The 27,081-nt window shown below is 41.9% G+C and overlaps 1 protein-coding gene across 1 annotated transcript in view; it reads right to left on the bottom strand.

Moving 5' to 3' along the window:
- Positions 1-263: 263 nt before the first annotated feature.
- Positions 264-27,081, bottom strand: part of HERC2 (HECT and RLD domain containing E3 ubiquitin protein ligase 2) — a 104,801-nt gene continuing 77,983 nt past the window's right edge. Inside the window, exons 70-93 of the mRNA XM_053384108.1 lie at positions 26,762-26,915; positions 26,030-26,137; positions 24,242-24,373; positions 23,782-23,940; positions 23,572-23,690; positions 22,732-22,857; positions 22,310-22,465; positions 21,527-21,642; positions 21,198-21,396; positions 19,177-19,391; positions 18,652-18,829; positions 17,507-17,668; positions 16,248-16,339; positions 15,709-15,848; positions 14,305-14,492; positions 12,873-13,070; positions 11,975-12,058; positions 8,294-8,435; positions 6,906-7,100; positions 6,698-6,810; positions 5,224-5,414; positions 3,894-3,999; positions 1,827-2,039; positions 264-1,078 (exon numbers count right to left, since the gene is read on the bottom strand). Of these exons, the coding sequence (XP_053240083.1) occupies positions 806-1,078; positions 1,827-2,039; positions 3,894-3,999; positions 5,224-5,414; positions 6,698-6,810; positions 6,906-7,100; positions 8,294-8,435; positions 11,975-12,058; positions 12,873-13,070; positions 14,305-14,492; positions 15,709-15,848; positions 16,248-16,339; positions 17,507-17,668; positions 18,652-18,829; positions 19,177-19,391; positions 21,198-21,396; positions 21,527-21,642; positions 22,310-22,465; positions 22,732-22,857; positions 23,572-23,690; positions 23,782-23,940; positions 24,242-24,373; positions 26,030-26,137; positions 26,762-26,915 (3,759 nt within the window). The 3' untranslated portion in view covers positions 264-805. The remainder of the gene's footprint in view (positions 1,079-1,826; positions 2,040-3,893; positions 4,000-5,223; positions 5,415-6,697; positions 6,811-6,905; positions 7,101-8,293; positions 8,436-11,974; positions 12,059-12,872; positions 13,071-14,304; positions 14,493-15,708; positions 15,849-16,247; positions 16,340-17,506; positions 17,669-18,651; positions 18,830-19,176; positions 19,392-21,197; positions 21,397-21,526; positions 21,643-22,309; positions 22,466-22,731; positions 22,858-23,571; positions 23,691-23,781; positions 23,941-24,241; positions 24,374-26,029; positions 26,138-26,761; positions 26,916-27,081) is intronic.

The raw sequence follows: 27,081 nt of genomic DNA, 5'->3' as shown, positions 1-27,081 counted from the left end.
TCTCACATTAAAAAGCCCTACTAAACTGTTTGTGACAGATGTTTTATTCAGCGGGAAATTATAATTTTTGCATATACATTGCACAATTATGTACAGTAAATTTCCCATGTTAAGAATTCTGGAGTGCACAGAAAATTATCAGTCCAAGATACATTATATATATTTATGTATATATTTAGAAGCTAAAATATAGACACTAGGAAGTGGAGTGAGTTTAATGAGGCGTTGGGTTTGTGAATGTAAGGAATACTGATAACGGAGTGTTCCAAAAAGTTTCTTTTAATAAACAAAACAACTAGTAAAGTTAATTGAAATATTTATAATACTATTCAGTCATTGCACAGTAGTTCCAATATACAATCAAGAAGATGCAGAGAACACAACACTTAATTTGGAAGAAAAAAAACCTATTGCACCCACAATTTAAATTTTTTCAATTTTTTGGAATTCTACTCTAGTAATATTTTATAAACATTTACAACACATCAGTAAACACAAAGTTCTACCTGCAGTGCAGCATAAGGGGGGGGGGAGAGAAGGAGACCCTTCAGCTATCAAAATAGACAGTTCAGTGCCCGTTCACAGCACCCATTTACTCTAAAAGGAAGTTACTTCATTTATCAGCCATCATTCCTACAATGAGTAACGCAAGCTCCCTGTGTTCAGTTAATAATTAGTAGTTCTCTGGTTATTATATGCCTCTCTGCTCTCTTCACTACGACGGCCCGCCGCTCAATGCTACGTGTTGTGGCGCTTCGGCCTCAGTGCTCGTAACATCAAGCTCCGGCAGGAGCATTCCCCCTGCTCAGTGGCCTGTCAGGTAGTCCTGTGTTGAATCCGAAGCAAAAGAGTCTGCATCCTCGTTGTCCGAGTCATCGCTACTATCGTCAGCGGTCGGCTCTCCCGTCAGCGCTATTCGGGCATAGTCGTCAGTGTCTATAGATTTACAGAAATGGATGGCGTATTTCAGTTTCTCTTCCAGCACCTGTTTGCAAGAATACCTAGGCAGCTTCAGCAGAAAGAAGCACGTATAAGACTCTGGGAGGAAGTGGTCTGGAGGATTGTATTTATCGAGAACCTGTCAGGTCAAAAGAGAAATGGAAATGTCAGTTTTGCTGAATCAGCCACCACAAACAGCACCTTTGCAGCAAATCATATGAACACACTTGGGTGTTTTTCCCCTCTCCCTCTCGCCAAGAAAAGCAACCCCCTTACAATTTGTATTTTCACTTCCTTATTATGTGCATCACACGCCTTCTTAAACATTGTTTTAAAAACTGAACTTTTTTGGCCTACGCTATCTTGCCATCTTTTCTCTCTCTCTCTCTCCTTGTCATTGGCTGACTTAAGCCATTAATATGAAAAAATAATAATCCTTCACGAAAAATATTTAACTTTTTAAGTTCACCTCAAAGTAGGCAACTGTTGCCAGTGGAAACACAAGTCACCTATTCAGTAGAAAAATCATAAGATCAAGAAATGTCTGTTAATGCTGTAATCACAAACAATGCATTGTACAGTAAGTTTGGAGCCAGCTAGTGCATTCAGGCTAAATTTAAACAGCAGTTATAGAGGAAAGGGCAAACTGCAACTGTAGCAAGAAAATCTCTAAAAGTACAAATTTTCCAGGCAATTCTGGAGGTTAAGAGTTGCCTGCTCTTTTCTTGTAGAGCACCATGCACACACAAGGATTTCATACAGTACATGCAGAATCCAAGAGAAAAAGGAGCAATGGTAATCAAAAAAATAAATAAAAATGGTACAGGCTGGAATTTCATTAGCGCTCATTGCAGTCCACAATCCATCTGGAACTCTCCATGTCGTACCTGGATGACAAAGTCCCTGCCTCTGAAATCTGCAATTGTTCGAGGTAGCCTGGTCCTGCCCCACACAAAGCGCAGAAAGAGAGAGCGTTCTGTGTTGGAAAAGGACTCCATCACCTCCCAGAACCACTGTATAAGAGAAGCGGTGGGCTCGATCCCTTTATATGTGGCCACAGATTTCAGAAGATGAAGAGGGATATCTGGACTTCCACAGACCTGCGGGGGGAAAGCAGAGAACAGAATAATGCCAAGGGAATCTATCATAAATGAGTGTGTGCTCATGTTGGTTTTTTCCCAGTGAGAACATTACTGCTTACTATTATGCATCATCACAACTGTGTTTTAAAGCACATTAGAAATGGAGAGCTTTTAGCAACTGATAACAATGATTAGTCTGCAGTGATGCATTAAGATCAGGTGAGTATGAGTGATAATGTTGTGTATATAAAATTCCCCCAGTCCCCAAAATTTGGAGCCATGTCTACAAACCCTCGGTAGAGGAAGAATTCTTTTTCAACGAATGCATTAAATAACCAATGCATTTATATTGTATTTTTTATGTGTCTAAGCATTCAAATTGTGTACGCACATTTACACATGTGTGCAAACACACATCACACTGAACCCACAAGCGTCCAGGAAACATCACAAAAAGGAATGGAGCAGGGACAGAACAAGGTGTTTGCAGGCTTTTCCAATGGTGGCTCAAATGTACACGATTTCACTGACACCCCTGTGTGAATTGGGGGTTGTCTGTATTTGTGATTTTTTTAAAAAAAAGTTTCTTAATTTGTAATCGCTCAAAATATAGCAAAAACAAGAGAGTCTTCTATTTAAAAAAAGTGCCCCACTATTTCCTGAAATCCTGTAATGTTAAAGGTAAACATGGATTTTTAGGACCACTGAACAGAGAATGCATATTCTTAATACTGCATGTGAAAATATGTGGGATCAGACTTCAAAGTAGCATCTAGCCTAACTCAATTTTACTCTTCACATTTTGCATTTTTTCCTGAAGCTGGAATGTCATATTCCATTTTTAGAGCCCAGGAATTGAAAAACGTGGAGTGGTTTGCTGCCGTTAGTCCTACCAGGTCCTCAGTTTTAGTTCCTCACCTCACCTGTGTGCAAGTATGTTCAAGCTAGTGCATATTTAGAGCTATATGTTGTTGTCATTTTTAAACGTATCTGCAAAGCTGTATTACACAGTAGCCATACTAGCACTGCACAGGAGAGCCTGGCTTTACAGCCATAAGCATACCCCACCTTTGAGGATGGCCTACAAACCGAAAGGAGCAAAAAGGAATTCACTGTTCCCGACAGAAGTAACAGATGACTTGGGCCAATTCTCCCCCACTCTTCATTATATAGCAGCCGCTAAGACTGCAATGACTTGGCCCAAAGTTTAATCCATGCTTTTTTAAAAAAAAAGTACACAAAGCAACCCTTGTAGCACATGCCGATGGGGCAATTGTGTAAGTCAGAGTAATCTTAACCTTTGGCCAATAACAAGGCATAACCTACAGCAACTCTTTTGCTACATAAAAAGTTCAAGGAAATGTCCCGATTCACATACTTTGGGTTCTAAAATTTCATTGGCACCCTGTGCACCGTTAAATTCTGCCCCCCCCCCGTCTCTCACGCTCTGCTCTGCCAGCGCTGTTGTGCCGCCCCCTGCAGCTGAACTAGTGGTGCAGCCCTAAAACCGCCTCTGCACATATAGACAGCCCCACCGCCAATTTATGTGCGCTCAAGTCATGTGCTGCACCAGAAGGCTGGAAGTGCGGAGGGGAGACTTGAAGAGCCTCAACAAAGCCCCGCTACGCCTCCAGTCCATAAGGAGACCTTCCTCAGAGCCCAAAGACAATGTCCCGTTTGGGCTCTGAGGAAGAACTCTACGTGAGAGGTACAGAAGGTGCTCCCCATTTACACAGATTTCACTTTTGTACGCAGGCCGGAATGTAAACCCCATGTAAACAGGGAGTCACCTGTACTAATATTTGGCCTGGGCTTTTGCCTTCTGCCTTTTTACTAAGTTGCCCCAAAGTAGTGATGGCTGCACATACATACCATTGTTTCCAGCTCATATCCTGTGAAAAGGGAAAGAAGAGGAACAGGAACAACGCGGGCCATCCCTTCCCGAACTGCCGCGACTTGCTCATCAAATTCATGAAGTCTGCCAAAATACACACATTTTATGAGTGAAAGGGATAGTCATTGATATGCTTGTTAATTATATGGATCTATAGGAGGAATGAAAAGAGACTTAAAAGAATTCTGGAGCAAGTATTCATAATAAACTGGTCTATGATCCCGAGAGCTTTTAGGAACATAGGAAGGTGCCTTATATATCAGGTCAGGTGAGGTTTCCCAAACTTGGGTCTCCAGCTGTTTTTGGTTTTGTTTTTTCTTCAAAAAATTTATTAGTTTTCACAATATTATAAACAAACAAACAAACACACACACAAGACAAACATACATAAATCATAGCCTTATTGAAAATTACAGTTATTAACTTTGTTAAGTGACTTCCTCGCTTCCCCTTGGTTGAATTTCACTGCATGTCTTTTTAACGGTTTTCCAAATCCCCAAGGTGAAAGACTTCTGGGAAAAGACTTATAATGAATTGAAAAAAATGTTGAACTATACATTTATAAAGAAAGCAGAGGCCTTTCTTCTTGGGATAACAGGTGTGGAATTGCCCAAGAAAAATGTTAACTTATTTTTGTATGCCACAACTGCTGCCCGTATTTTGTTAGCTAAAATGTGGAAAACCCAAGAATTACCAACAATAGAAGAATGGCAGATGAAGATGATGGACTTTTCGGAGCTAGCCGACCTAACCGGAAAAGTCCGCGACCAGAAGGAGGAGGAGTATCAGGAAGAATGGAATAAATTTAATGATTATTTAGTTAAATTTGTTAAGTTAAACTAACTGAAAATAGCTTGCAGATACTTAATGGGCTTAGGATTTTATTTATCTTAAGTGATGAATTAATATGATTAATTCCATAAGGTGAAGATCTAAGGATGTTAATGTTTGGGTCTCCAGCTGTTTTTGGACTACAACTCCCAACATCCCTAGCTAGCAGGACCAGTGGTCAGGGATGTTGGGAACTATAGCTAGAGACCCAAATTTGAGAAACTCTGGGTCAGATCAATGGTCCACCTAGGTGAGCATTATTTACACTGATTGACAGCAGTTCTCCATGATTCCAAGCAGGAGTGTCTCAGCACCACAAGGAGATGGCAGTGACTGAATCTCTGTCTCTTTGCATGCAAGACACGAGGCTTTGCCACTGAGCTACAGACTTCCCCCATGATAACCCATGATCAGGGCTCTAGGGGAAATGCAAATGATCATAGGAGGAAAGCAGGAGAATAGTAGTGTTCCACAAACCTATAGTTTATCGCCAGCCTCACATACTCCGCACGATTATCCAGTGTAATATGGGCGTATTTGGAACTAAGCTGAATGTCTTGACCGCTCGCATTTGGCACTGTGAAAGGCAGGCTCATGGCTTCAAATTCTTCGGAAGTAGCCTCATTGTCTCGGATGTACATAAGCCCAGGAATGAAATCCTTATCAACCTTTCAAACGAAAAAAAACAAACCCACGTAAAGCCTTTCCCACAAAATACTTCTAAATCCAACATGGGCTCTTCATGGTTCTGTAAGCAAGCTTGCACGCTTGCAGAATCGCAGGAGATAGTGGAAAATTATTTCTAAAAACCAGCCAGAGATGTTATAAAGCCCTGTTTTTGCGAGTCACCTGAAGATTCCTACCCGGGAAGTGTTGGCACACAGACAGTCACTGAAGCACAGAAGATTATAGGAGAGCTATTCTGGGCTCCAGCAATTGTTAAGTATAATAGGAGAATGAAAATACACATAGAGATGAGCAAAACAAAAAATCTCCAAAAAGAAATTATTTCGTAAGGAACTTATTTTCTAAGAAATGACATCCAGAAGACACAGTGGATGTGTGTTCAGCAAGGGTTGCCAAGCACCACATACTGCCCTTGGAAGGGCGCCCCAGATTCTGAATTTTATTTTCTTAAAAAAAAAAAAAAAACAGCGAGCCTTTAGTCCTCCTAGAAAGAAAGCTATGGGACAAGATGTGCGGGTCCTTTTTAAGCAACATCTGTAAAATGGGAGTGGCATGGACACCTTGTATATATTTCCCGTTACTAAGGAATGCTTCCTGTTGTCGTTAAGATGACAGCAGCAGCAGCAAGGGTGTGTGTGTGTGTGTGTGTGTGTGTGTGTGTGTGTGTGTGTGTGATTATCTCCATAATCAGAACAACAGGGCATAACTGACTTCCCACGGTAAGCATAAAGTTGCTGGGGTGGTTCTGTCCAATATTGTGCAACCCTACATTCTCCATGGCAGCCATTTTGTGTTATAAAAGTTGGTGTGCAGCTACCATCTTCTCTACCCAGAAAGCCACCAGTGACAGAACCACCAGCAGAAACATTCAAGTCTGGATTAAGTTAAATTCAGTTTAACTGAGGGCTGACCTGTGGCAGAGCAGAAATGTATTCTTCCACACACCACTCAGCTGTATTAGGTTACAGACTAAGGGTAACCAAGATCCACAAATGTGAACTGCAATTACACACTAGTCAGACATTAACTTGTCAACGTGATTTAAGGTGGGGTGTGCCACTGGCTCACATTCACTCACCTGTCGCTCCCTTCGTCTTTTCCTATCCCATCTCTTATCACAGCTAGAAAGCAGCATCTTACCCATTCAAATACAGAGTAGGCTTCTGGCAATAAACATGGCCCCCTAGCTGTAGTAATAACCAGACCAAGCAAAGGTCTTACATTTCACTAATATTTACACAGATGAACATAAGCTTATGCTTGCCTCACTGAGATCAGCGATGGTTAAGTTCATTCCTGCCAACTGTTTCCACACAGGTTCTGCAAGGTTGAGGCTCAGAGGACTCCCGGTCCGAATGGCAATCCCCAGCAAAACCCCTTTTTTTTAAGACAAAGAGAGAAGTTTGTACGTGTTATTCAATGAAAGCTTTGCAAAGACTTTAAAGATGTGGCAATGACGATGTGGCAATTACCCAGGAAACGAAACATGTTCATGTGCAACAAAGACTTTGCTGCAGGGTTTAAGAGAAAGCAATCTCTGTTTGCTCCTGATTCATCGCGTCCGTTGGGAGTCACAATCAGAAGTGGCGTCAGCCCGTTCTGAAGTTCCTCGCACATTTCTGCTATTGATTCGCTGTAGCCTCCACCGCAATCATCTACAGATTCACCTAAGGCAAAAAAAAGAAGCGGCATAAACTTCAGTGTTAAGGATAAATTAATTTGAGAGCCACCTACAGCTATGTCAGGTTGCAGGTGGGGAATACATGCAGTGCAAATGAGCAATTCCCAAATGCGTTGTGTGTTTTTTTGTTGTGGCTTCACTTCCAATCTCCAGGGACAGAACAGGTCACATATTTCAAAGAATTTATTGGCCATAGGAATGCATTAGTCCTACCAGGACTCATATGTTGCAGAAGTATTTGTTTTTTGTTATTTTATTTATTTATACCCCACCCTCCCCAGCCAAGGCTCAGGACGGCTAACATCAGGTATAAAAACAATTGATTAAAATACACCTTAAAAACAAGATTAAAATACTACTTAAAATGCAGCCTCATTTCAGTGGAAGCCCAGATCAAAAACTGTTTGGGGGGAGAAAACATCAAATCTTCACCAAGACCAACTATCCAGACTGGGCCAGAAAAGCCAGGGAAGTCCCCAAATAGGGGTTATTATTTATTTAATTAGCAAATAGCTTCCCATAAAACAAAACAACAACAACAAGCTGTAACTGTCAACAAGCCTTAGGTATAGCCCACAGTTAATGAGGAAAAGGCTTATCCACGATGGTTGGGACAACATGCTAAGCCAAACCTTGGTTTAGCTAAACATAGGGTTGCAGAAAGAAGGGCAGGTTAGGGGGATTGGGAGCAAAGCAGTTGCAAGCTCCTCTCCAAGAGTTTGCACTTTCATGCAGCTTTCTGCATTGCATGAACCAGATCAACATATTAAATAAAATACCAAAGGAAAACTTTCCAATATGAATAACTGATTTCACCATGGCTATAAGAATCCAAGTTCAGCCCTAAATTAAATTAATTTCAGATTTAATCTGAAATTCATTTTTTCCGGCTGTTAGCGCAAAGTGAAATACAACTCATAAGGCACTGTACATTTGTGCTGCGAGTTCGATTTCTACAACTATTGTTTAGCTGACATGGCTTTCTATTTGAATATGACAAGTATGGAATCATTTTGATTGATAACTAGTTTACAAAATTTTAGTACAATTGCCAGGGGTGGCTTGTTCATGCATTTTTTACGTTTCTACTTTTCTCTTCTAGTGCAAAACACACTACTGAAGAAAAAGGGGGTAGGGAAATGCTGGACAAGTTAAGACATATGTGGGGAAAATACTTACCCACAAATTTGACTTTCCAAACACGATGAGGTAGGAGAAGACTGTCTGGGCTGAAGGAGCTCATTTTAGCACACATCTGTCCAAAAACAGATTTTGTGCCATCTGGGCCAGCCAATCCTCCTTTACTTCTGGAACGCTTTACCTGATAGTAAAAAGAAAGAAAGCACTCCTTAATCACACAATTCAAATTTCACAGACCAAACACTTACTGTTTAATGAACAGTACTGGGATACTTGTAGTAATGTGGAAACTCTGTGTGTGCACGTGCATCTCAAAGGAGTGACTTTATTTCAGAAGGAATTTTTGAAAGCATACACGTTATGAAAAAAAATAACAAAGAGCTCAGCACCTACACAGAGGAAATTGTGACCAAAAAGAGGTAGTGAAATGATGGAGTGACAACCCCTAGAACTTCTTTTAGGAGAGTACAAGAGTTGCTTTTTAATCCTGCAACTTCCCCTGAACTGTTTTTCCATAATAAATGCTCCGCAATTGTTTGGACCCCAGATTCAGCATTCCCAGTTAAGAAAGATGACTCCAGAGATGGATTGAACACTCTGCCTGAGATTCAGGAGTATCACTTCTGGATAGAGTCAACAATACTTATACAGTCGTATCTTGGAAGTCGAACGGAATCCGTTCCAGAAGTCCGTTCGACTTCCAAAATGTTCAAAAACCAAAACGTGGCTTCTGATTAGCTCCTGCAGGAAGTTCCTGAAGCCAATTGGAAGTCGCAGAAGCCCCGTCGGATGTTCGGCTTCCAAAAATCGTTCGCAAACTAGAACAGTCACTTCCGGGTTTGCGGCATTAAGAAGTAAAAATGTTCAAGAACTAAGCTGTTCGAAAACCAAACTACGACTGTAGAGGGATACAGACAGAGGTAGAGATATTTAATGTTCTGCAGTTCCTTAGAACATTCACGTTTTACTATGGAAAAAAAGCTTTTTCCATCTCATATCTTAGACCTCTCTTTGAAAACCACAGTAAGGCTATTGCAATGTTTAAACTTTACGACAGACCAAATCCCAATGCAGTGTTGGTGTTAAAATATTCCTCTACACTTAACAGCATATGAGAAATTTAGAGCATTTCCCACCATACCCCTGCCATAAATTCAGTCCTCCCACCCCTCCCTATGCCACCAAGGCAGGCAGGCAAGCAGACTACTCTGTCATTCAGGTAGACCTGGCAATATGCTCCACATTATCACAAAAGCAAGCCAAGCTTCCTTTCTACGTTTTAGTCAGTGTAGTAAAACAATACTTCATATTCAGCCTTTGAAGAAATTTCTTTTGGAAAGGCACATTTGGCCTGAGGCTTGGCATTCAGCTTTCCCGCGTCACTGGAAGTTCTTCTCCTAACCCACATCCTCCTCAATGTGACCCCATGTGATGCACAAATGTTTGTTTCCTGGGCCTTAAGAGTACTCAAGGCAATTTGAAGTTCTCCCGAGCTATGTAAGCAAAGGCAGCCCAAGATCATGTGGGAATAAAAGGTACAAAGATGAGAGAAAGCACACTTTTTATATCATATCCGACTCCAGGGCTTTAACAAAACAAAAAAAGCTACACACAGAGATACATAGTACAGGAGTGGCCGTTTGATGGGCCTCCCTGGTTCTTTTCAGGTTAGCTTTCCTTTTTTAAAACAAAACCAAGAACAAGCACACTATAAAAGCCAACATGACAAATGAACTTCACAAATAAGTAAAGAATATTACACGAACAGTAGAAAATTCATGGAAGAAAAGTTTGTCTATTTGCTCCTCCCTGCTGTGAGATTTTAGAGGTTGCTGACAGAGGGAGGAACTATTCAAAATTGCGAGGAGCCCCATGAGATTTTGGGGCAACTCCTTCTCGATCCACCTCATCACGTGTTGTGAACATATTCTGTAAGCCACCGCCAGAGTGGCTGGAGAAACCCAGCCAGATGGGTGGGGTATGAATAATAAAATTATGATAATTATTGTCTACCCAACTGCATATTTTCCAGGATACCCCTCATCCCCCGCACCTCTAGAAGTTAACTCAGAGAGCAAAATGGCTGCATGGGAGAGGAAGGAATGGAAAGCTTTTGTTACATCCACTTGCCCTTGTTCACTTATATTTTAAGATCCAAGCCATTTACTGAATAATGATTAAGAAGCAGTCTCTTTCTTAACTCAAAGCGTTAAGTACTTTATAAGTCAGGGTTGGGACCCTTCCCCACACCCACACCCACACCCACAAAAAATGGCTGCATTCCCTCAGAAGAAATCTGTTGTGGGGGCATCATGCCAATGGTGGTAGGGGACACAGCCATCCCACCGCTCTCTCACATCCCCATCAATCCATTCCATTCTCTATCACTCTTCCTCACATTCACCTCTCCCGGTATAACAATTAAGAAGAAGAAGAGAAGCGTTTGGATTTGATATCCCGCTTTATCACTACCCTAAGGAGTCTCAAAGCGGCTAACATTCTCCTTTCCCTTCCTCCCCCACAACAAACACTCTGTGAGGTGAGTGGGGCTGAGAGACTTCAGAGAAGTGTGATTAGCCCAAGGTCACCCAGCAGCTGCATGTGGAGGAGCGGGGAATTGAACCCGGTTCCCCAGATTATGAGTCTACCGCTCTTAACCACACATAGTTTTCCTCCAAACAAATCTACTTGCTGCATTGGGGAAGGATTTGCGGGGGGGCATGTAGAAGGATAACCTTCCCCAGCTGTAAAACACACACACACACACACACACACACACACACACACACTTATACAACCATTAGTCATTGAAAAAATTCCTATTGGCACTAAGGAAGCTTTTTCTTAAAAGCCTAATAGCCATGCAGGGGAGAGATTTTCAAAGAGGAGGTCATAATTAGGCTTGGAAGAAAAGGTTCCATCTCACAAACACTGAAATCATATTTGGTGAAAGATCAGGTCTGCATTCACCTGCCACAGCCCACTTGGTGCCGCATGTCTGTTGAACATCACTTCTGAGGAGATACCCAGGCACACAACCTAACTTTAGAAAGCCTGATCTGCACAATCTTTACCATTCACAACCATTGAGGTGCATCCCTGATAAAGATGGGCTTCACTTTTCTCAGTTTCACCAGCTGACGAAGCCTTTGTTGGCCCACCCATTTACCGTCTGGTTAAGGCTGAGAATATATTTGTTGGGATTTTACTATAGGTGTTTTATTTCATAATGCTTTGTGTACCCTGCTCTGGGCCTGTTGTACAATGAACAGCAGGTGAGAATATTTTAACAAAATGAATTAAGTTCAGGCCGTATATGTACATAAAACCCTATTTATGGGGCATCAGGTAGCCACAATTTCAGTCCTTTATCATGCATAAATGGAGCTGGAATCGCATCTGTGTAGGTGTCTTATTGCCTCCAAAACATTTTTTAATATACAACTTGGAGCTTTTCCAAAGGACCATAACGTGGCTGCTGTCATCATAATTTGTCAGAAAAGAGCAGCACACAAAGTTATTAGCATTACAAGCGCTCATCCCCCACCCCAAATTGAGCACTTGTAATGCTAGTAACTTCTTGGGCCGTCTTTTTTCTAACCGGTTACGATGACAACTACCATGCCTATTGCCTGAGCACAAAGCCCTGGGAAGCCGGGCAAAGTTTTTGCGCAACAACAGATTCATATTCAAGGCACTCAGAGAGCACAGCATTCTGACCTGAATTCTGTTGAGTTCTACCACAGGCCCATGTTGGCGATCTCTCACCATAGTTGCTTGCACAACCTTTCTGAAAGCCGCCTCCTAGAAAAAGGAGAAAATAAGGTGTTGAGAATGCAATCCTATTCTTGAGTTATGTTTGCCGGGTGGGATTTGCTTTGCTACTGAAACCTCCTTGCGCTGGGATCAGTCCACAGCCATTATCAAGCACCTTAAACATTATGTCGGCAAAAGAGGTAGCAACGTGTTTGTTTTTTTAAAAAAAACTCCCATTGTTCAATTGGAAGCTCCATACAACTGCCCTCATCCCAATTGTGCAGCCACAAATGACTGTCCCGATGTCCTTGTCCCCATGTGTCAGGAAAAAACAAGGAGCAAGCAGATAGGAACTCAGTGACAAAAGATATAACGACAAGGGTTCCATCTCCAAACAGCCAACGTGTGAGAGTGGAAAACAAAAGAAAAAGGAGCAGCATGTGAACAACAATTCATTTCTCAGAATCCTTACAGGCACCCTGTCTCAGGACTCTGGACACAAACACCCACAACCGTTACAATTTTTATTTCATGTACCATAAGTAAGTAAGCAAAGCAATGGCAATCACATTTTGAAGATGTAAATTTTCCCTTAGCGTCTGACTCGCTCAGGAGGAAAAGATGCAGTCCACTTTCTGGTAAAAATGTGAAATGCTGTTAAGCAGATATGGACAGAAACGCAACAGGGAAAAACTTGGTCATTAGATTCCCTGCGTCTGTACCCATGAAGTTCATACAGAAGATAATTGGGTCCATACAGAAAACCTGAAGAGAACTTAGGGCACTGTTTGCATGTCATTACTGTGACATATTTTTCTTAGAAGGTTATTTTTAGTGGAGAAGCTGAAGTTGGGATAGATACCTTTCCTTGAGAGATCAAAATTCCACGTAACGTATCAAAGCCCACGGAAGGACCCTGGCCAGTTTCATCAAGGCGTCCCTCGAGATCAAACATGGGAATGCAAGGACAAAAGAGTTCGGAGATGTGGTGAAGGAGCAGCAATCTGTTTCTTAAAGCAATTATAGGAATTTCCTGTAGATGGTTGTACTCCATAGGAACCTGGAACAAGAACATTGTTAGGGTTTAATGAGCACTGAATAAGTCATACGCTAAATGAGATAGTATCAGGCACAGTCCATTTAGGTAGCATATCCACTGAATATCCAGATATTGCCTTTGCTTGAGATTTGTTATCTCCAAAGGTTTATACATGGCATAGCCAAGAAGGAATTTTTGAATACTGTTAGGGGCCAGAAAAGGTATCCTATCAATGTTGGTGAAATTACTACTACACTGCATAATACACAGAATGTTTTAAAAAACCAAAAAACAATCCTTCTGCCCTCCCTCACAATATCCATCCCATATTTCATCAATATATTCATGGCTCTTGTAGTAAAATTTAAGCATCCTTCTGGCGCCTTTCTAATTTCTTGCTATCCAAGGGCACGGATGTTGCTCCTCCCATCATATTAGTCAATGCAAAGCAGTTTGGATTGACAAAAGCTCACTTTTGATTTATGCAAGTTTTCAGGAAGTTTCCATGGCTTTACAGTGTGAACAGGTATAAAATCACAAGAGAGACTGCAGGAAAGACACAGCAGAGCCCAAGCTATTCACTGTACCTATTATTGCAATGTAAAAAAAAACCCAACCCATGCACAACCTTTCAGTGGTTTTTCAACAATGTCTCCAAAATTCTTAACTAGTTCATTTACCCTCAGCTTCACTTGCCCCTCAGTGAAGTCACCACAAAGCCAGATATGATTGACTATTGAAGCACTGCAATTGTATCCTGTTAGACATGTGCCTCCTGACTGGGAACAATGGTGCGCTGCTCTCATTTTCAAATGGCTTTGTCCTCAGTGGTGTAACAAAACCACATCTCATACCGACGTAGCAACATGGTGCCGCCTCACTCCTAGGCTTTTCAACCACTTAAAAAGAAAATCTACTTTTGACCAAAAAAGCTGAAACAGGAAAATACTCAGCATAGCCTTAACCATCATGGTAGGCAGCCGCTAAGAAGATGTTACCAATGGGTAAGTGAGGGGGAGGTTACCAATAATTATTAACATAGAGCCATAGAGCGCTAACAGTTTATACAGTTTCCCAAGAGTTTGAGCCAGATGTGGGGAATATTTGGTCGCCCAGATGTTGTTGAACCCACTCCATCCCTGGCCATTGGGCCATGCTTACTGGGACTGATGGGAATTGCAGTGCAGCAACAAATGGATAGTCAAAGGGTCCCCACACCTGGCTTAGACATGTGGTTTAAAAAGCATAATTTTACCTGGGTAGGGAGCTTGCCTGCATTAGCAGGCTTGCTGGTGGACCAGGCTAAGGTGTGTGCTGAGCCACAGGCCACTCTATTGATTTTTTTACCCTGAAGTGCTGCAACCAGGCGTGGCCTTTGGATAGCATTAGTTGTTCCATCTCCAAGCTGCCCTTCATCGTTATCTCCCCAAGTATATACTTCACCTAAGACAATCAAAATCATTATTTCACCACCAAATCATGACCAGTATAAAAAGTCACAATAATAAGACAACGTAAAGCAGTTCAACGTACCAATATCAACATTTAAAAGGTTTTTATTATTATTTTAAAAAGCACAATCTTTTAAAAGGTAAATCGGAGCGACTTAGTGCTAATATATTCCTATGTGGAAAACAAACTGAAATAAATAGTTGAATGCAGAGAAAGGATTTGCAGAGCAATGCTAACTACAGGAAACTGGTGTAACTTAGGCTTTTGCCCTTAACTCAAAACTCAATGCAAGAGTCTCCAGGAGGAGCTACCATAAACAGGTGAGTGTGGGTCCAAATTTTGGTGATAAGGCCATAGGTTGCATGACCGAACTGAACCACATTTGGAATAGGTGTACGTCTCTCTTTGCCACGTCCCAGAGCACTTCTTTTTGGGGACTGATATTGGTGTAAAGTTCCGGAAGCTTCCATTCTAGTGGCTAAGCCCCTGCTGAACTGGGGGGAGGGACATAGCCCGGTGTAGCTCTGGCTCAGTTGGGGTGAGGGACATATAACAGCTCAGCCAAGAAAGCACAAGATCTGCTGACTCCAAACTTTATTACCCCTGTGGATTGTGCTGGGAGAGTGCTAATCGAGTGGGAATAATGTAATGGAGTTTGCATACCAAGTCATTGAGAGATAATGCCAGTTCGTGTGGGCAATACTGAGCTACATGGACAGTTGGTCTGGATCAGTATAAAACAGCACCCCATGTATGCTTGTTACATGTATACATGTATCCCGTGTATGCCGTCGTCCTCTTTCCTGTCGCAGCCTCCTAATGCTGCTTTTAATTTAAAAAGCCAACCCCAACCCATTAAGATATTGATACAAAACTTGCCATGTAATGTCTGCTTTGGTCCCCCTTGAGAGCTTAGGGAACCTACTGGATCAGAGCAAGGAATATCTCAGTTGAATCTGGCATGTTGCTGGGAAGCCTGCAAAGCAAGACTTGAAAGCTTGCTTCCTTCCTTCCTCAACATTTTATCTCGTAGCAATTGTTGATCAGAGGTACACTGTTCTCTTATATCACAATTATATATTTGCAACAAAAAAGCTTCATTATTTGTAATTGGAACATCTTTTCCTTTCTCCCTTCCACATTCAAAATAAAAGCAGTCATGGGGGAGGGACGGAAGAGGGTGGGGTTTGTTTGTTTTTTTACATACCATCTTCAGTGCAACAGACACAGTGTAAAGAGCCAGTTGCAATAGCAATGACTTTCTTTCCTTGCAACCCCTGGACCTGTCGAGGTCTCCGGACGTGATCATCTGATCCATGCCCTAATCGATGGTAATCTCCTTTGCCCCTGTAATCGCAACACAAGTTTCAATCAGTGCGTTTTTTTCCTCTTCAATCAACTGGCAATTCTTAGTTAGACTAGCCTGACTTGGGTGAATTAGGGCACTTGGATCTTAAAGTTTCCTCTCCTAGAATTAACCAGCAAAATGCTAGATAGGTTGTTCACAAAAGCCTCTTAGTTTTCGTATTAAATAAAAGTGGCTTTGCAATGCAATATCTGTTGGGAACAAATTTAAGATAAAGTACCACTTGTTCTTTAAGGTTGTTTTTTCAAAATAGCATTTTTAAAATGAAAGTTAAAACCAGTATAACCTGATGGCGCTTTTGCAGAAAGAAAACCAAGAACCACAAAGAACTGTTTTTACATTTCTCATATGAATTCATCCGCAATCTCTGGCTCACTTACCAGGTATAGACTGCTCCAGACTTAGTAAGGGCTACAGAAAACTGTGAGCCACATTCTACTTTGACTACTCCAACTCCTGTGAGAGAATCGATCTAGGGAAGAAATGTTTGAACGTAACTCAAAGGATAGGACAACTTCACAGCCCACAGCACATAGACACAGCTTAAGAATAAACTGGCATTCTTAGTCAGATAATGATTTTAACGTTGACTAAAATAAGTTTTTATTATAGTAACTTAAGAGAAATCATTTTAAATGATCTGATTCTCACCACTCTATTTTCTCCTGAGGGCTTGTTTTAAAGAGGTACTATTCAATCACCCACAGAAAAAATAAACTAAGGAATGAAATCAACATCTGGAGACAACTGCCAATGTTGTTCTCCCAAAGTGATCTCCAAGCAGGTTGGCAATAGCATATGGTAAAATCTCACATAGAAACTTGACAAGAAGTGCATTAGAGATTTGGAAAGAGAAGGATACGCTTGACTTTACTGAAGTAGTGGGAATATAACAAGCAAAATATACCAAAAACAAGGAAAATTTTCTGACTACTTTAACTGGACGCTATGGTGGATTTTGAAATTTTGATTTAAACTTTTTGGAGAGGGATGTACAGGCCAAAAGGGACAAAATATTTAAATAACAAAAAAGGAGGATGAAACCCTCAAGAGACTTCTGCATGCTCTTATAAATCACATTTTGAGAATCAATCCGTCAAAGTCTTAGAATTTGTTGAAATGGTAACAGATTGGTGTACAGATGTTTTTTGTGATGGAAATGACATTGCGCCTCTCTTAAGACTTCCTCTTATGTGTATTGTTTAAGAAATGGAAGGAAATATCTTGGCAACTATGCTGGTGGAACAATAAATCCCCACTGGATGTCAGTATGTCAAAATTCATGCTGTTAAGAAACTTGCCTAACTTTTGATTTGTAACATCTAATGGATCATTCTAACCTAAAAAGTAATATATAGCAGAGTGATTCTTAACCATGGTGCAAAAGTTATGGTCCCTTTTATCAAGGGCAGGGCAATTTCATACTCAAACACTAATAGGAAATGTCAGCAAAGCATCTCAAAAAAATTAAAATATTTTCATGGAATACTTTTAACTCAACAGCACATATGAAAGTCATAGCATTCATTATAATTCCATAACTGAGCTAGCTTATGCTAAACGTAAAATAAAATCTGTTCTATTTACAGGTTGTCGAGTTCTGTCTCTCTTATTTTCAGAAGTTTGAAACTCAAAATACCTTCATCGGTACTTTGCAGCCATCACTGCCCCCTCTCCCAAGTTTCCCATAGTCTCCATCTCCCCATGACCAAACAGTATCATCATCCGTCAAGCAGAGTGTCTGTGCATCTCCACTGCCACAGGCTATGTCAATCACACGGTAGCCCTGGAGTGCTTCCACCTAGAAGATAGGCAAGAGGTTTTTTAGGAAAGAAATCTCGATAACCTGAGCTTTAGGCAGCAAAAAATAAAACAAGACGTACACTAACTTATGTAGGTCCCCTCATCCTTATGTAGGCCAGTGCCGAGGGCCTTCTGGCGGTTCCCTCACTGTGAGAAGCCAAGTTACAGGGAAGCAGGCAGAGGGCCTTCTCGGTAGTGGCACCCGCCCTGTGGAACGTCCTCCCATCAGATGTCAAAGAGATAAACAACTATCTGATGTTCATAAGACATCTGAAGGCAGCCCTGTTTAGGAAAGTTTTTAATGACTTTTGTTGACAGCTATGTTCAGGAGTTAAAATCCTGCTCGGCTTGGCCGTGTGCATATTCCCAACAGCGAAAGGTGCATGCAGCCAAAGGGAGACTAGAAGATGAATTATTCCTGAGCATAGTGCTGTGGTTCCCACACAGGCTTTTTCGTTGAAGTAAATGGCCGTTTAACTGCCAAAGTGGCGATGGGCAGCAAAGGAGGAAAAGGAACGAAGAAAAAATAAAAGAAATGGTAATGGGACTGAAATAAGTAAGAAACGAGCGGAAATCAATGAACCCAGGACAGTGAAAGATGTACAGTAGGGAGGAAAGGTTTGTTGCTGTTGTTTAATTTTACCTCAGCGGTGGACAAATGTAAGGAAAGACACAGAAGGGAACCAAAATACAGGCAAAGTAACAGAGAAATAAATAAATAAAGAGGAATATCAGAAAAGGAGAAGACTTAACTGATCAGAAAACAGTAAAACAGTGAGAGCCGGGAGTGTCAAACTGCTCTGTCCAGGCAGGAGGAAAAAACTAGGAGAAGCAGTCTATCTCCCACAATTCTTTGCTCCTGCCTGAGTCTTGTGCAAGAGGAATAGCCCAATCTGAAAACTTCATCATCCACCGTAATAAATAGGAGGCTTTTGTAACCATTTTTTTAAAAAATGACTGAAGCATATGACACCATCTCACCAATTTCGGTTTCAGCTGATCCTCACTATCCCCATGGCCAAGTCGTCCGTATCTTCCCTTGCCCCACGTGTAAAGATCCCCTGCGGCAGTAATGCATGCACTGTGCGCTCCACCCGCTGCAATGTCGACAACTTCTATGCCCCGCAGGGATTCAATGACACGAGGACGATCGCAAGGACTAAAAAAGAAAACAAAATGAAAATGAGTATACAGCTTATTTATATAGTGTAAATATAGCAAAGTAATTGACGGCGATGGAAATCATTAAATCATAGCTTGAAAAAATCTCACAGCATAAACCCCCCCCCCCAAAAGCATTTTGCCTGCAAATAGAGGATCGTAACACAGAGGTCAAATGTTTCATTCCATTTCCATCCTGTGAAATGGCATGAGAGACTGTGTGGAGCAGGAGTCCATTCAGCCAAAGTTCCAGACAGAGGCACACGTTTTCCTCTGTTTTAAGATTCTGCAATGCCTCCCATGTGCTTATAATATATTCTCCGGTTAAAAATTTACTGTGTTTACCTTCGGTTGCCATGACCCAGCTTGCCATCCTCTGCCTCTCCCCAGGAATAGACTTCTCCTTCAGAAGACAGCGCCAGACAGTGCTTTCCTCCAGAATTCACAGCAACTTTCTTTATAAACACGTGCTGAATGGACTCTAGTAACGTTGGAGTAGAAACAGACTCTGTCCCCCCAATTCCAAGCCTTCCACCTGCCCCGTATCCTGTGGCATATAACTAAAAAGAAGAAAGGATCTGTCAATCATATGAGTTTGTTGTATCATTCATTCTGTTTCTGCTATTCATGCTTTGAGTGCCGTTGCTCTGGTTATCTCCCGCTTGGATTACTGCAATGAGCTCTACATGGGGCTACCTTTGAAGGTGACCCGGAAACTACAACTAATCCAGAATGCGGCAGCTAGACTGGTGACTGGGGGCGGCCGCCGAGACCATATAACACCGGTCTTGAAAGACCTACATTGGCTCCCAGTACGTTTCCGAGCACAATTCAAAGTGTTGGTGCTGACCTTTAAAGCCCTAAACGGCCTCGGTCCAGTATACCTGAAGGAGCGTCTCCACCCCCATCATTCTGCCCGGACGCTGAGGTCCAGCGCCGAGGGCCTTCTGGCGGTTCCCTCATTGCGAGAAGCAAAGCTACAGGGAACCAGGCAGAGGGCCTTCTCGGTAGTGGCGCCCGCCCTGTGGAATGCCCTTCCAGCAGATGTCAAAGAGATAAACAACTACCTGACATTCAGAAGACATCTTAAGGCAGCCCTGTTCAGGGAAGTTTTTAACGTGTGATATTTTACTGTATTTTTGGTTTTTATGGAAGCCGCCCAGAGTGGCTGGGGAGGCCCAGCCAGATGGGCGGGGTATAAATAATAAATTATTATTATTATTATTATTATTATTATTATTATTATTATTATTTATGCAGCAAAATCAGCACAACCTATGCACAAGAAGAGGGGATCAAGAGGCTTAAGGTGGGGTTGAAGAAACCCTACTTGCATGAACACAGTTCTATGGAGACCTGCATTGTTAGTCACATGGAAAGGATGAGCTTTGTAGCTATTTGTTTGCAAAATTATCTGTGTTGTGCAGATGCTCTCAGCCTTCTTATGCTACATATTCTGGGTTGATTCTTAGGTTCTCTGTGGAGCACACTCAACTCTTCTGCATGGTCAAGTTTCAGACAGAAACCGTAAGGAGTATTTAGGTGGAGTATTTAGTTCTTCCCCACAACACTGCTACAGGGGGGATTTCAAGAAAATAACTTTGCCATTCACCTGATTGCTTTTTTAAAAATATGAATTGATACAGCAAGGGAATTAAATTACACAGAATGTGCAATCACACCGCACAGGCAACAATAAGAATTTGTTCTTATGTTCTATGAACCAGCTTTCCTCTTTTTGTAGTTCTCATGAAACCGCTTTTATGGTGCATTTGTTTATTTATATCCCACCTTTCTCCCAGCACAGAACTCAAGGCAGCTCACGTGAATTAAAGCACGTACAACTAAAAACACACTAATCAACATAAATATTTTTAAACCAAATAAGTAAGTTACCCTGTTAAAACAGCACTGAATTTGAACACTTAAAACCGTTTAAAAACATAAGAAGAAGATAAAATGCATTACATCCACCCTCATAAGACCCTGCCACAACAACCATTTAGTGGCTTGTGGCCTGTCTAAACAAAACAAAACAAACTATGACTATAGTTCTAGCAGATTAGAGTTTTCAATATACAATCTGCATATTCATGATACAACGAAAGCTCTAAACCAATTTTGTGGTGATTTGTGCCTCATGCTTAATTGCCAATATTGCTGCAGGGCTTGGAACCTAGAGGGGTTTCCTGTGATTGTCACTGGCTTTGCAGCTCTGATCTCACATAACAAATTTTGCCCAAATAAGCCAACGTTTTTCTTTACAAGTTTGCAAATCTTTCTTTTCATTCACAGAGCATGTTCCCATCCCACTTCACAGACAATTTCAATGTCAACGGCTCAGCTTGACATTAACATCATCTTACCTTCCCATCAGCAGTCACTGCAAAAAGTGTCTGCTCTCCGCCAATCAACTGCACTGGCCGAAGCGTGGCAAGGGCTTCACAGGGAGTAGGAACTTTGACCTTAGCACCTTCTATGCCTCCAAGCTGTCCTCTGTGATTATGGCCCCAGCCATAAATAGTCCCGCTGCCTCCAGCAGAAAGCGTCCAATCATCCGGTCGCCTGTTGAGAAGAGAAGTCCTGAAATTCCGTATTCCCTCAAACTTTTCATATATTCCAAAGACGAAATGCAGTACCAACACTTTAACACCCTACCTCACCCCCCCAAAAAAACTAGACGTTTTCAGCTTACCTGTTCATCCACTGTACAAGCTGTTCATCTTGCTCTCGCTTAAAAACATCATGGCTCTCATGCAGAACATCCATATTTTCATTATCTGCCATTAGTTCTCGAATTTTCTTGGCCACCTGCAATATAAACCGCACAATTTAGCGACTGGTTAAAGAAAGTGCAGTTTTCTTCATGGTTTGAATTTTCCTTGACAGTAACAGCAGCCAATCAGGCACTGGAATCTCCACTGAAAGAGTGAAGGAGCTGTTAACTAGGCCATATATTGGAAGTTCTCAAACTATATATCCTGGTGGTCTTATTTGGCATACGTACTTAAATGTCTGCATGCTTGCACCATTGTCCATGATAATACATTTTTTTATGTGTGTATACACACACACACTCTTAGGGACACGGGTGGCGCTGTGGGTTAAACCACAGAGCCTAGGACTTGCTGATCAGAAGGTCGGCGGTTTGAATCCCCGTGACAGGGTGAGCTCCCGTTGCTCAGTCCCTGCTCCTGTCACCTTAGCAGTTCAAAAGCATGTCAAAGTGCAAGTAGATAAATAGGTACCGCTCCAGCGGGAAGGTAAACGGCATTTCCATGTGCTGGACTGATTCGCCAGAAGCGGATTAGTCATGCTGGCCACATGACCCGGAAGCTGTACGCCGGCTCCCTCGGCCTATAGAGCGAGATGAACGCCGCAACCCCAGAGTCGGTCATGAGTGGACTTAATGGTCAGGGGTCCCTTTACCTTTACACACACACTCTTAAGCATGAAGTTGAACCAGTTCTCCAAGTACCTCATCAAGGAAGAGGCGAGGCAATGGTGTCCTCTTATCAAGGGCTACAGCAACTCTCGAAGCCATGCAGTATCTCCTAAACCAAGCCCATTTGTGTGTCTCTGCACAGCAGGGAAGGGTATCCAGTTCCAGATCACAAGCAAGAGCTACAAGCACCTACAAATAAAAACAACATAGTTTGAAAGCACAAGGCTTCAGCCAGACCAGGCAGTAATATGCTGGCTGTTCTTCAGGTTAAAGTATTTTTAAAGTTCTCTTTAAAAGATATGGCTTTCTTCTTTTCTTGTAGGAACATCTCTCCCCCTCTCTCTCCCCCTTTATTCACGTAGCACAGTTAGGATTGTAATGACAAATTTCCCCTTAAGTAATGCTGAGGAGACCCCGCTCTGGGCTTCTGCATTTTGTACCCCATGCCATCCTACCTTAAAGAAAGGACTGTGGAGAAGTTGTTTGCCACCTCTGACAATGGGGTCTTCGTAATCAAACTGCCGCTGCAATGCTTCAGGAAGGCCTTTAACAAGAGCAGCTAAGGCACTGCCTGTGAAACTCTAGGGTGGGGGGAGAAGCAGAATAAAGTAGTATTAGTTTCTAAGCGGCACTTGGCAATGGTTGCACTTTTGTAATGAAAACAAAAAAATTTTTTCCTTCCAGTAGCACCTTAAAGACCAACTAAGTTAGTTCTTGGTATGAGCTTTCGTGTGCATGCACACTTCTTCAGATACACTGTAATGAAGAAGCTGTAAACCTATACTGCCAAACATCACTAGATTGGGGGTGGGGGTCGTGAATGAACTCCTCTGTGTAACTATAAAAGATTTGCAGGTACTGCCTAACCAACTCTAATGCAGTTTTGTTTCCTGTTTAAAGTGTTTTTACGCCACTCTAGGGGGAAAAAAAGGCTCCCAGAGCAGCTTATAAATATCAGTAATATTAAAAAAAAATCAATAATAGTATTTCTCTTGCCCCCCCCCCCCGGTTACGTAGCTGTTATCACAGAATTCATCATGATTTGGAGAAGAGGAAGCAAATTCTCCTGACTGCTACTTGCTCAGTGGTGTGAATACCATCTGTCAAATATCTAAAAGACAAGCGAAACATTACTCAAAGCATTGCTAGAGCTTTAAAAAGCCCCAGGTGGTGTGGTATTACATGTTTGATTAATGACAGGAAGGTTGCTGTGAGCTATTCGTGTCTTACAATTTACACCAGCATTAGAGCAATCTCAAGAACTCACGTTGCCACTGGAAATCTGAGCTTCTTACCATAGCTCGTGCTTCGCCATCGTTGTCTCCCAGTATTCGGTTGATGTTAATTGATTGGCCAAATTCAGTAGTTAGCAACTTCCGCAGTCTCTGTAAGGCCCACATTCTGTGACCAGCAGCTAACAATGCGTAAGATACATATATATAAGCAGATCGGCTTAGCAATCCATTAAACATACAAATCAGAAACTTTTCCAAAACTGCACCTACCCAGAGCACTCAGCTGAGCGCATGCTGCCAGTGAGGCTGCCAAGCGAGGAACTATACTCCTGTTGGAAGCAAAATTCAATCGGAAATCCAGCAAACATGTTACCAAATCCATTGATGGGCAAGAAAGGATGCAGCGATCTGAAAGAAGGTCTTTGGGACCTACGGGCAGAAACAGGATTAATGTTAGCCATTCCTCTGTCTAACACTTGGGCCTGTACTATTTATTTGAGACCTGGCCTTCTGATGTAAATAAATTACCCTGAGGCACCTTACAACTTAAAAAATAGACAATTATCAGCTCAACCTGGAGTCCAGATTTTCTTTAACACAGACTTAACTCAAGCTCTCTCTTTCCTCCTAGCTTAAGTTGTTTCTTAGCTTGCTAGCACAACTATCCCTGATCCCTGTGAAAAACAAAGGAACAAATATACAAGTGCAATTAAGCAATTAAAACATTCACCGGCTGCTGGCATGATGGGATAAACTGTGAAGCGCCAGCCCCATCCATTCACAGAACCATCGCTGATGAATTTCCATTTTAATTCATCGCCTGGAATGCGCAGTTCACTAGACCAGTCAGACCATTCGCGACCTACAAGTTTGGATGAGACAAAGAGTTAACAAACGGCTGCAGAGTTTGCTGTATGTCACTCACTAAAGAGCCACACACAATGATGGTACCCACTGCCAACAAAATTCAATTTCACTGGGGACTATTAGGAACTACTAGTATCTACTACTACTACTAAAACGCAATGTGGCTGTTGAACAAAGTGGCACTGCGGCTCTATCTGCAGCAGATCAGTAAGAATTAATACGAACCCAGAATCTATTATTACTGGTTCTGTCACCAGAGATGCAAGGGAAACAGCCTTACAAAACCTGAAAGTTGTCCTAGGATCCAAGTGGTTGTTTTGTTTCCCAACTAAACTGTGAGTTTCACAAAGCACAATGAGAGCATGAAGAATGAAACTAGAAACTAAAAGCTAATACAAATTGCCCAAAAATATTAATAAAAATAGTAAGGTAAAAGGTAAAATACCCCTGGAAGGTTAAATCCAGTCAAAGGTGACTATGGGGTGTGGCGCTCATAAGGGTTTCAGGCTGAGGGAGCCAGCATTTGTCCACAGACAGCTTTCTGGGTCATGTGGCCAGCATGACTAAACTGCTTCTGGCGCAAAAGAACACCGTGACGGAAACCAGAGCACACACAAATGCTATTTACCTTCCCGCCGCAGTGGTCTATTTATCTACTTGCACTGATGTGCTTTTGAACTGCTAGGTTGGCAGAAGCTGGAACAGAGCAATAGGAGCTCACCACCGTCACGTGGATTTGAACCGCCAACCTTCTGATCAACAAGCTCAAGAGGCTCAGTGATTTAGACCACAGCGCCACCCGCACATGCCAGAAGGATTGGGTGGAAATATTCAACTCCAGTGCTCACAATCTATCAAATTGATTGTGGATTAATGATTATTATCATGCTTCTGTAACACCATTTATGTTGTTAGTTTCACAGGCTACTGTTCCCAAAAAAAATCAACCTATCATCTAGTAGTGAGGAATGTGAAGCTCAAGTGATGAATGTGGCCAACAGCCAAATCCTATGTGATCTGCTGCATGCAGTCCACACAGCCACCCTATTCAATGGAACACATGAGAGGGGTCAGCAAAAGCTGAAAGCCCAAATGCACTCCGTGCAGCCTTGGGATCTAGGACTAACAAAGACGTGCTCCCTACACCCAGTCTTTCCCTCTGGGTGCAGTGCGAGCTTTGGGTGTTGTTGCCTAAAGGCACTCTCCCAGCTCCTTGGGAAACAGCGGCCAACTATGTGTGCTTCCAGTCGCCCAACTTTTCCCCTGGGAGCTGCAAACTACGCAGAAGGCACAGAGACAAGCTCTTATGCCTTCCCATCTGCAGAGGAAGGACAGAGGTGTATCCCTGTTGGGCAGCTAGAGGGCTAACTGCCTGGAAGTCAGAAAAGCAGCAATGAAGAAAGAGAAAGGGGTGTCAGAAAGAACCGAATGGGGGAGAGAAGAGGTGCGTCTGCTCATTTTTGGTTCTCAGCTTTGCCTACCATTAGCTGTAGTCCCCAATGTAGCTTTCCCATAGACTTACCACCCTCCTTATATAAAGGTTTCTCACCCCTGTTAAGAGACCAATCTGTAATATGGTTTTTTGCTGATAAAACACAAAGAACAATAAAGCGTTTGGCACAACGCTCAATCTGATATATTGTCTCATTACCTGATCGGACAGAAACTATCCGGTTGACTCCATCCATGACAGTGAGTGGGTCATGGCGTCGTTCTGTGGAACACTGACGGTCAAATTCTACTCGAAGCCCTTCAGCACCTAAAGGGTGAAAGCCACAGAAGTAAAGCCCCTTCTTTTCTTTTCTTTTTTTAAAAAAGAGCATCATCTTTCTGACAGGTTAATTTAAAACCCTGCAGGATAAGCATCTGAAGTACAAAGCATTCATAGGCTTGTGTGTACCTTTTACAACTCCAAACCTGAACTTCAGCTGTTTAGCTGAGCATACTAGCACTTGCAACAAAAATTATTATTTTACTAAAGAAATATGCTATGATTTCAATGGAAAATATGGACACAGGTACTTCTGAATGAATCTAAAATATCCACCAAACAGTTATGTCCTAATAGATATAAAAACCATTGTGTTGCAAAAAAAATTAGTGAAACGATGATGGAAGTATTGCCCTCTATCATTACATCTGTGTGCCCAGGAATAATCAAGCAATCTTTAGGACAAACTGCACTGCTTTTTTGTTGTTGTTTATATACATTAGAGAAATTTAAGCCCCGTTAGCTGCTACAAACATGCATGATTTACTACCCTAACAAAACTTGATGAAACCACACACTTTCAGTAGCCCCTATTCATTTGGTGTATAAATTTTAGTGAAGACATAGAATCCATTTCCACCTTTGAGTGTACACCTTATGAGAATTTAGTACCTGGTATTTTAACAGTGCCACTGGTAGAAGTATCATCTGTATACGGATGACTACTTTCCACCACCACCGGTTGTGAAGACAGGCGACCGCTTTGAGAATCCGTTGCCACATCTTCCAGCTCCGTAACGCACAGCTCCAGCAGCATATCAGCAACCTGAAAATACAAATCTCGCGAGATTTATTTTTTGCATATATAGATGCTCCTCATTCTTTTTGCAAGTCAATCAATGTTCCAACAATAGCAAGCTTAAAACAAACATTAAGGTTGCTATCAGAAGTGGCATGTAAATTTTAAAAATTTGCAATAGTTGTTTCAAGAA

This window comes from Podarcis raffonei, chromosome 4, assembly GCF_027172205.1.
Source record: "Podarcis raffonei isolate rPodRaf1 chromosome 4, rPodRaf1.pri, whole genome shotgun sequence".
Classification (NCBI taxonomy): Eukaryota; Metazoa; Chordata; class Lepidosauria; order Squamata; family Lacertidae; genus Podarcis; species Podarcis raffonei.
The sequence above is the reverse complement of the archived record's forward strand: the minus strand, read 5'-3'. Positions and strand labels throughout refer to the sequence as shown.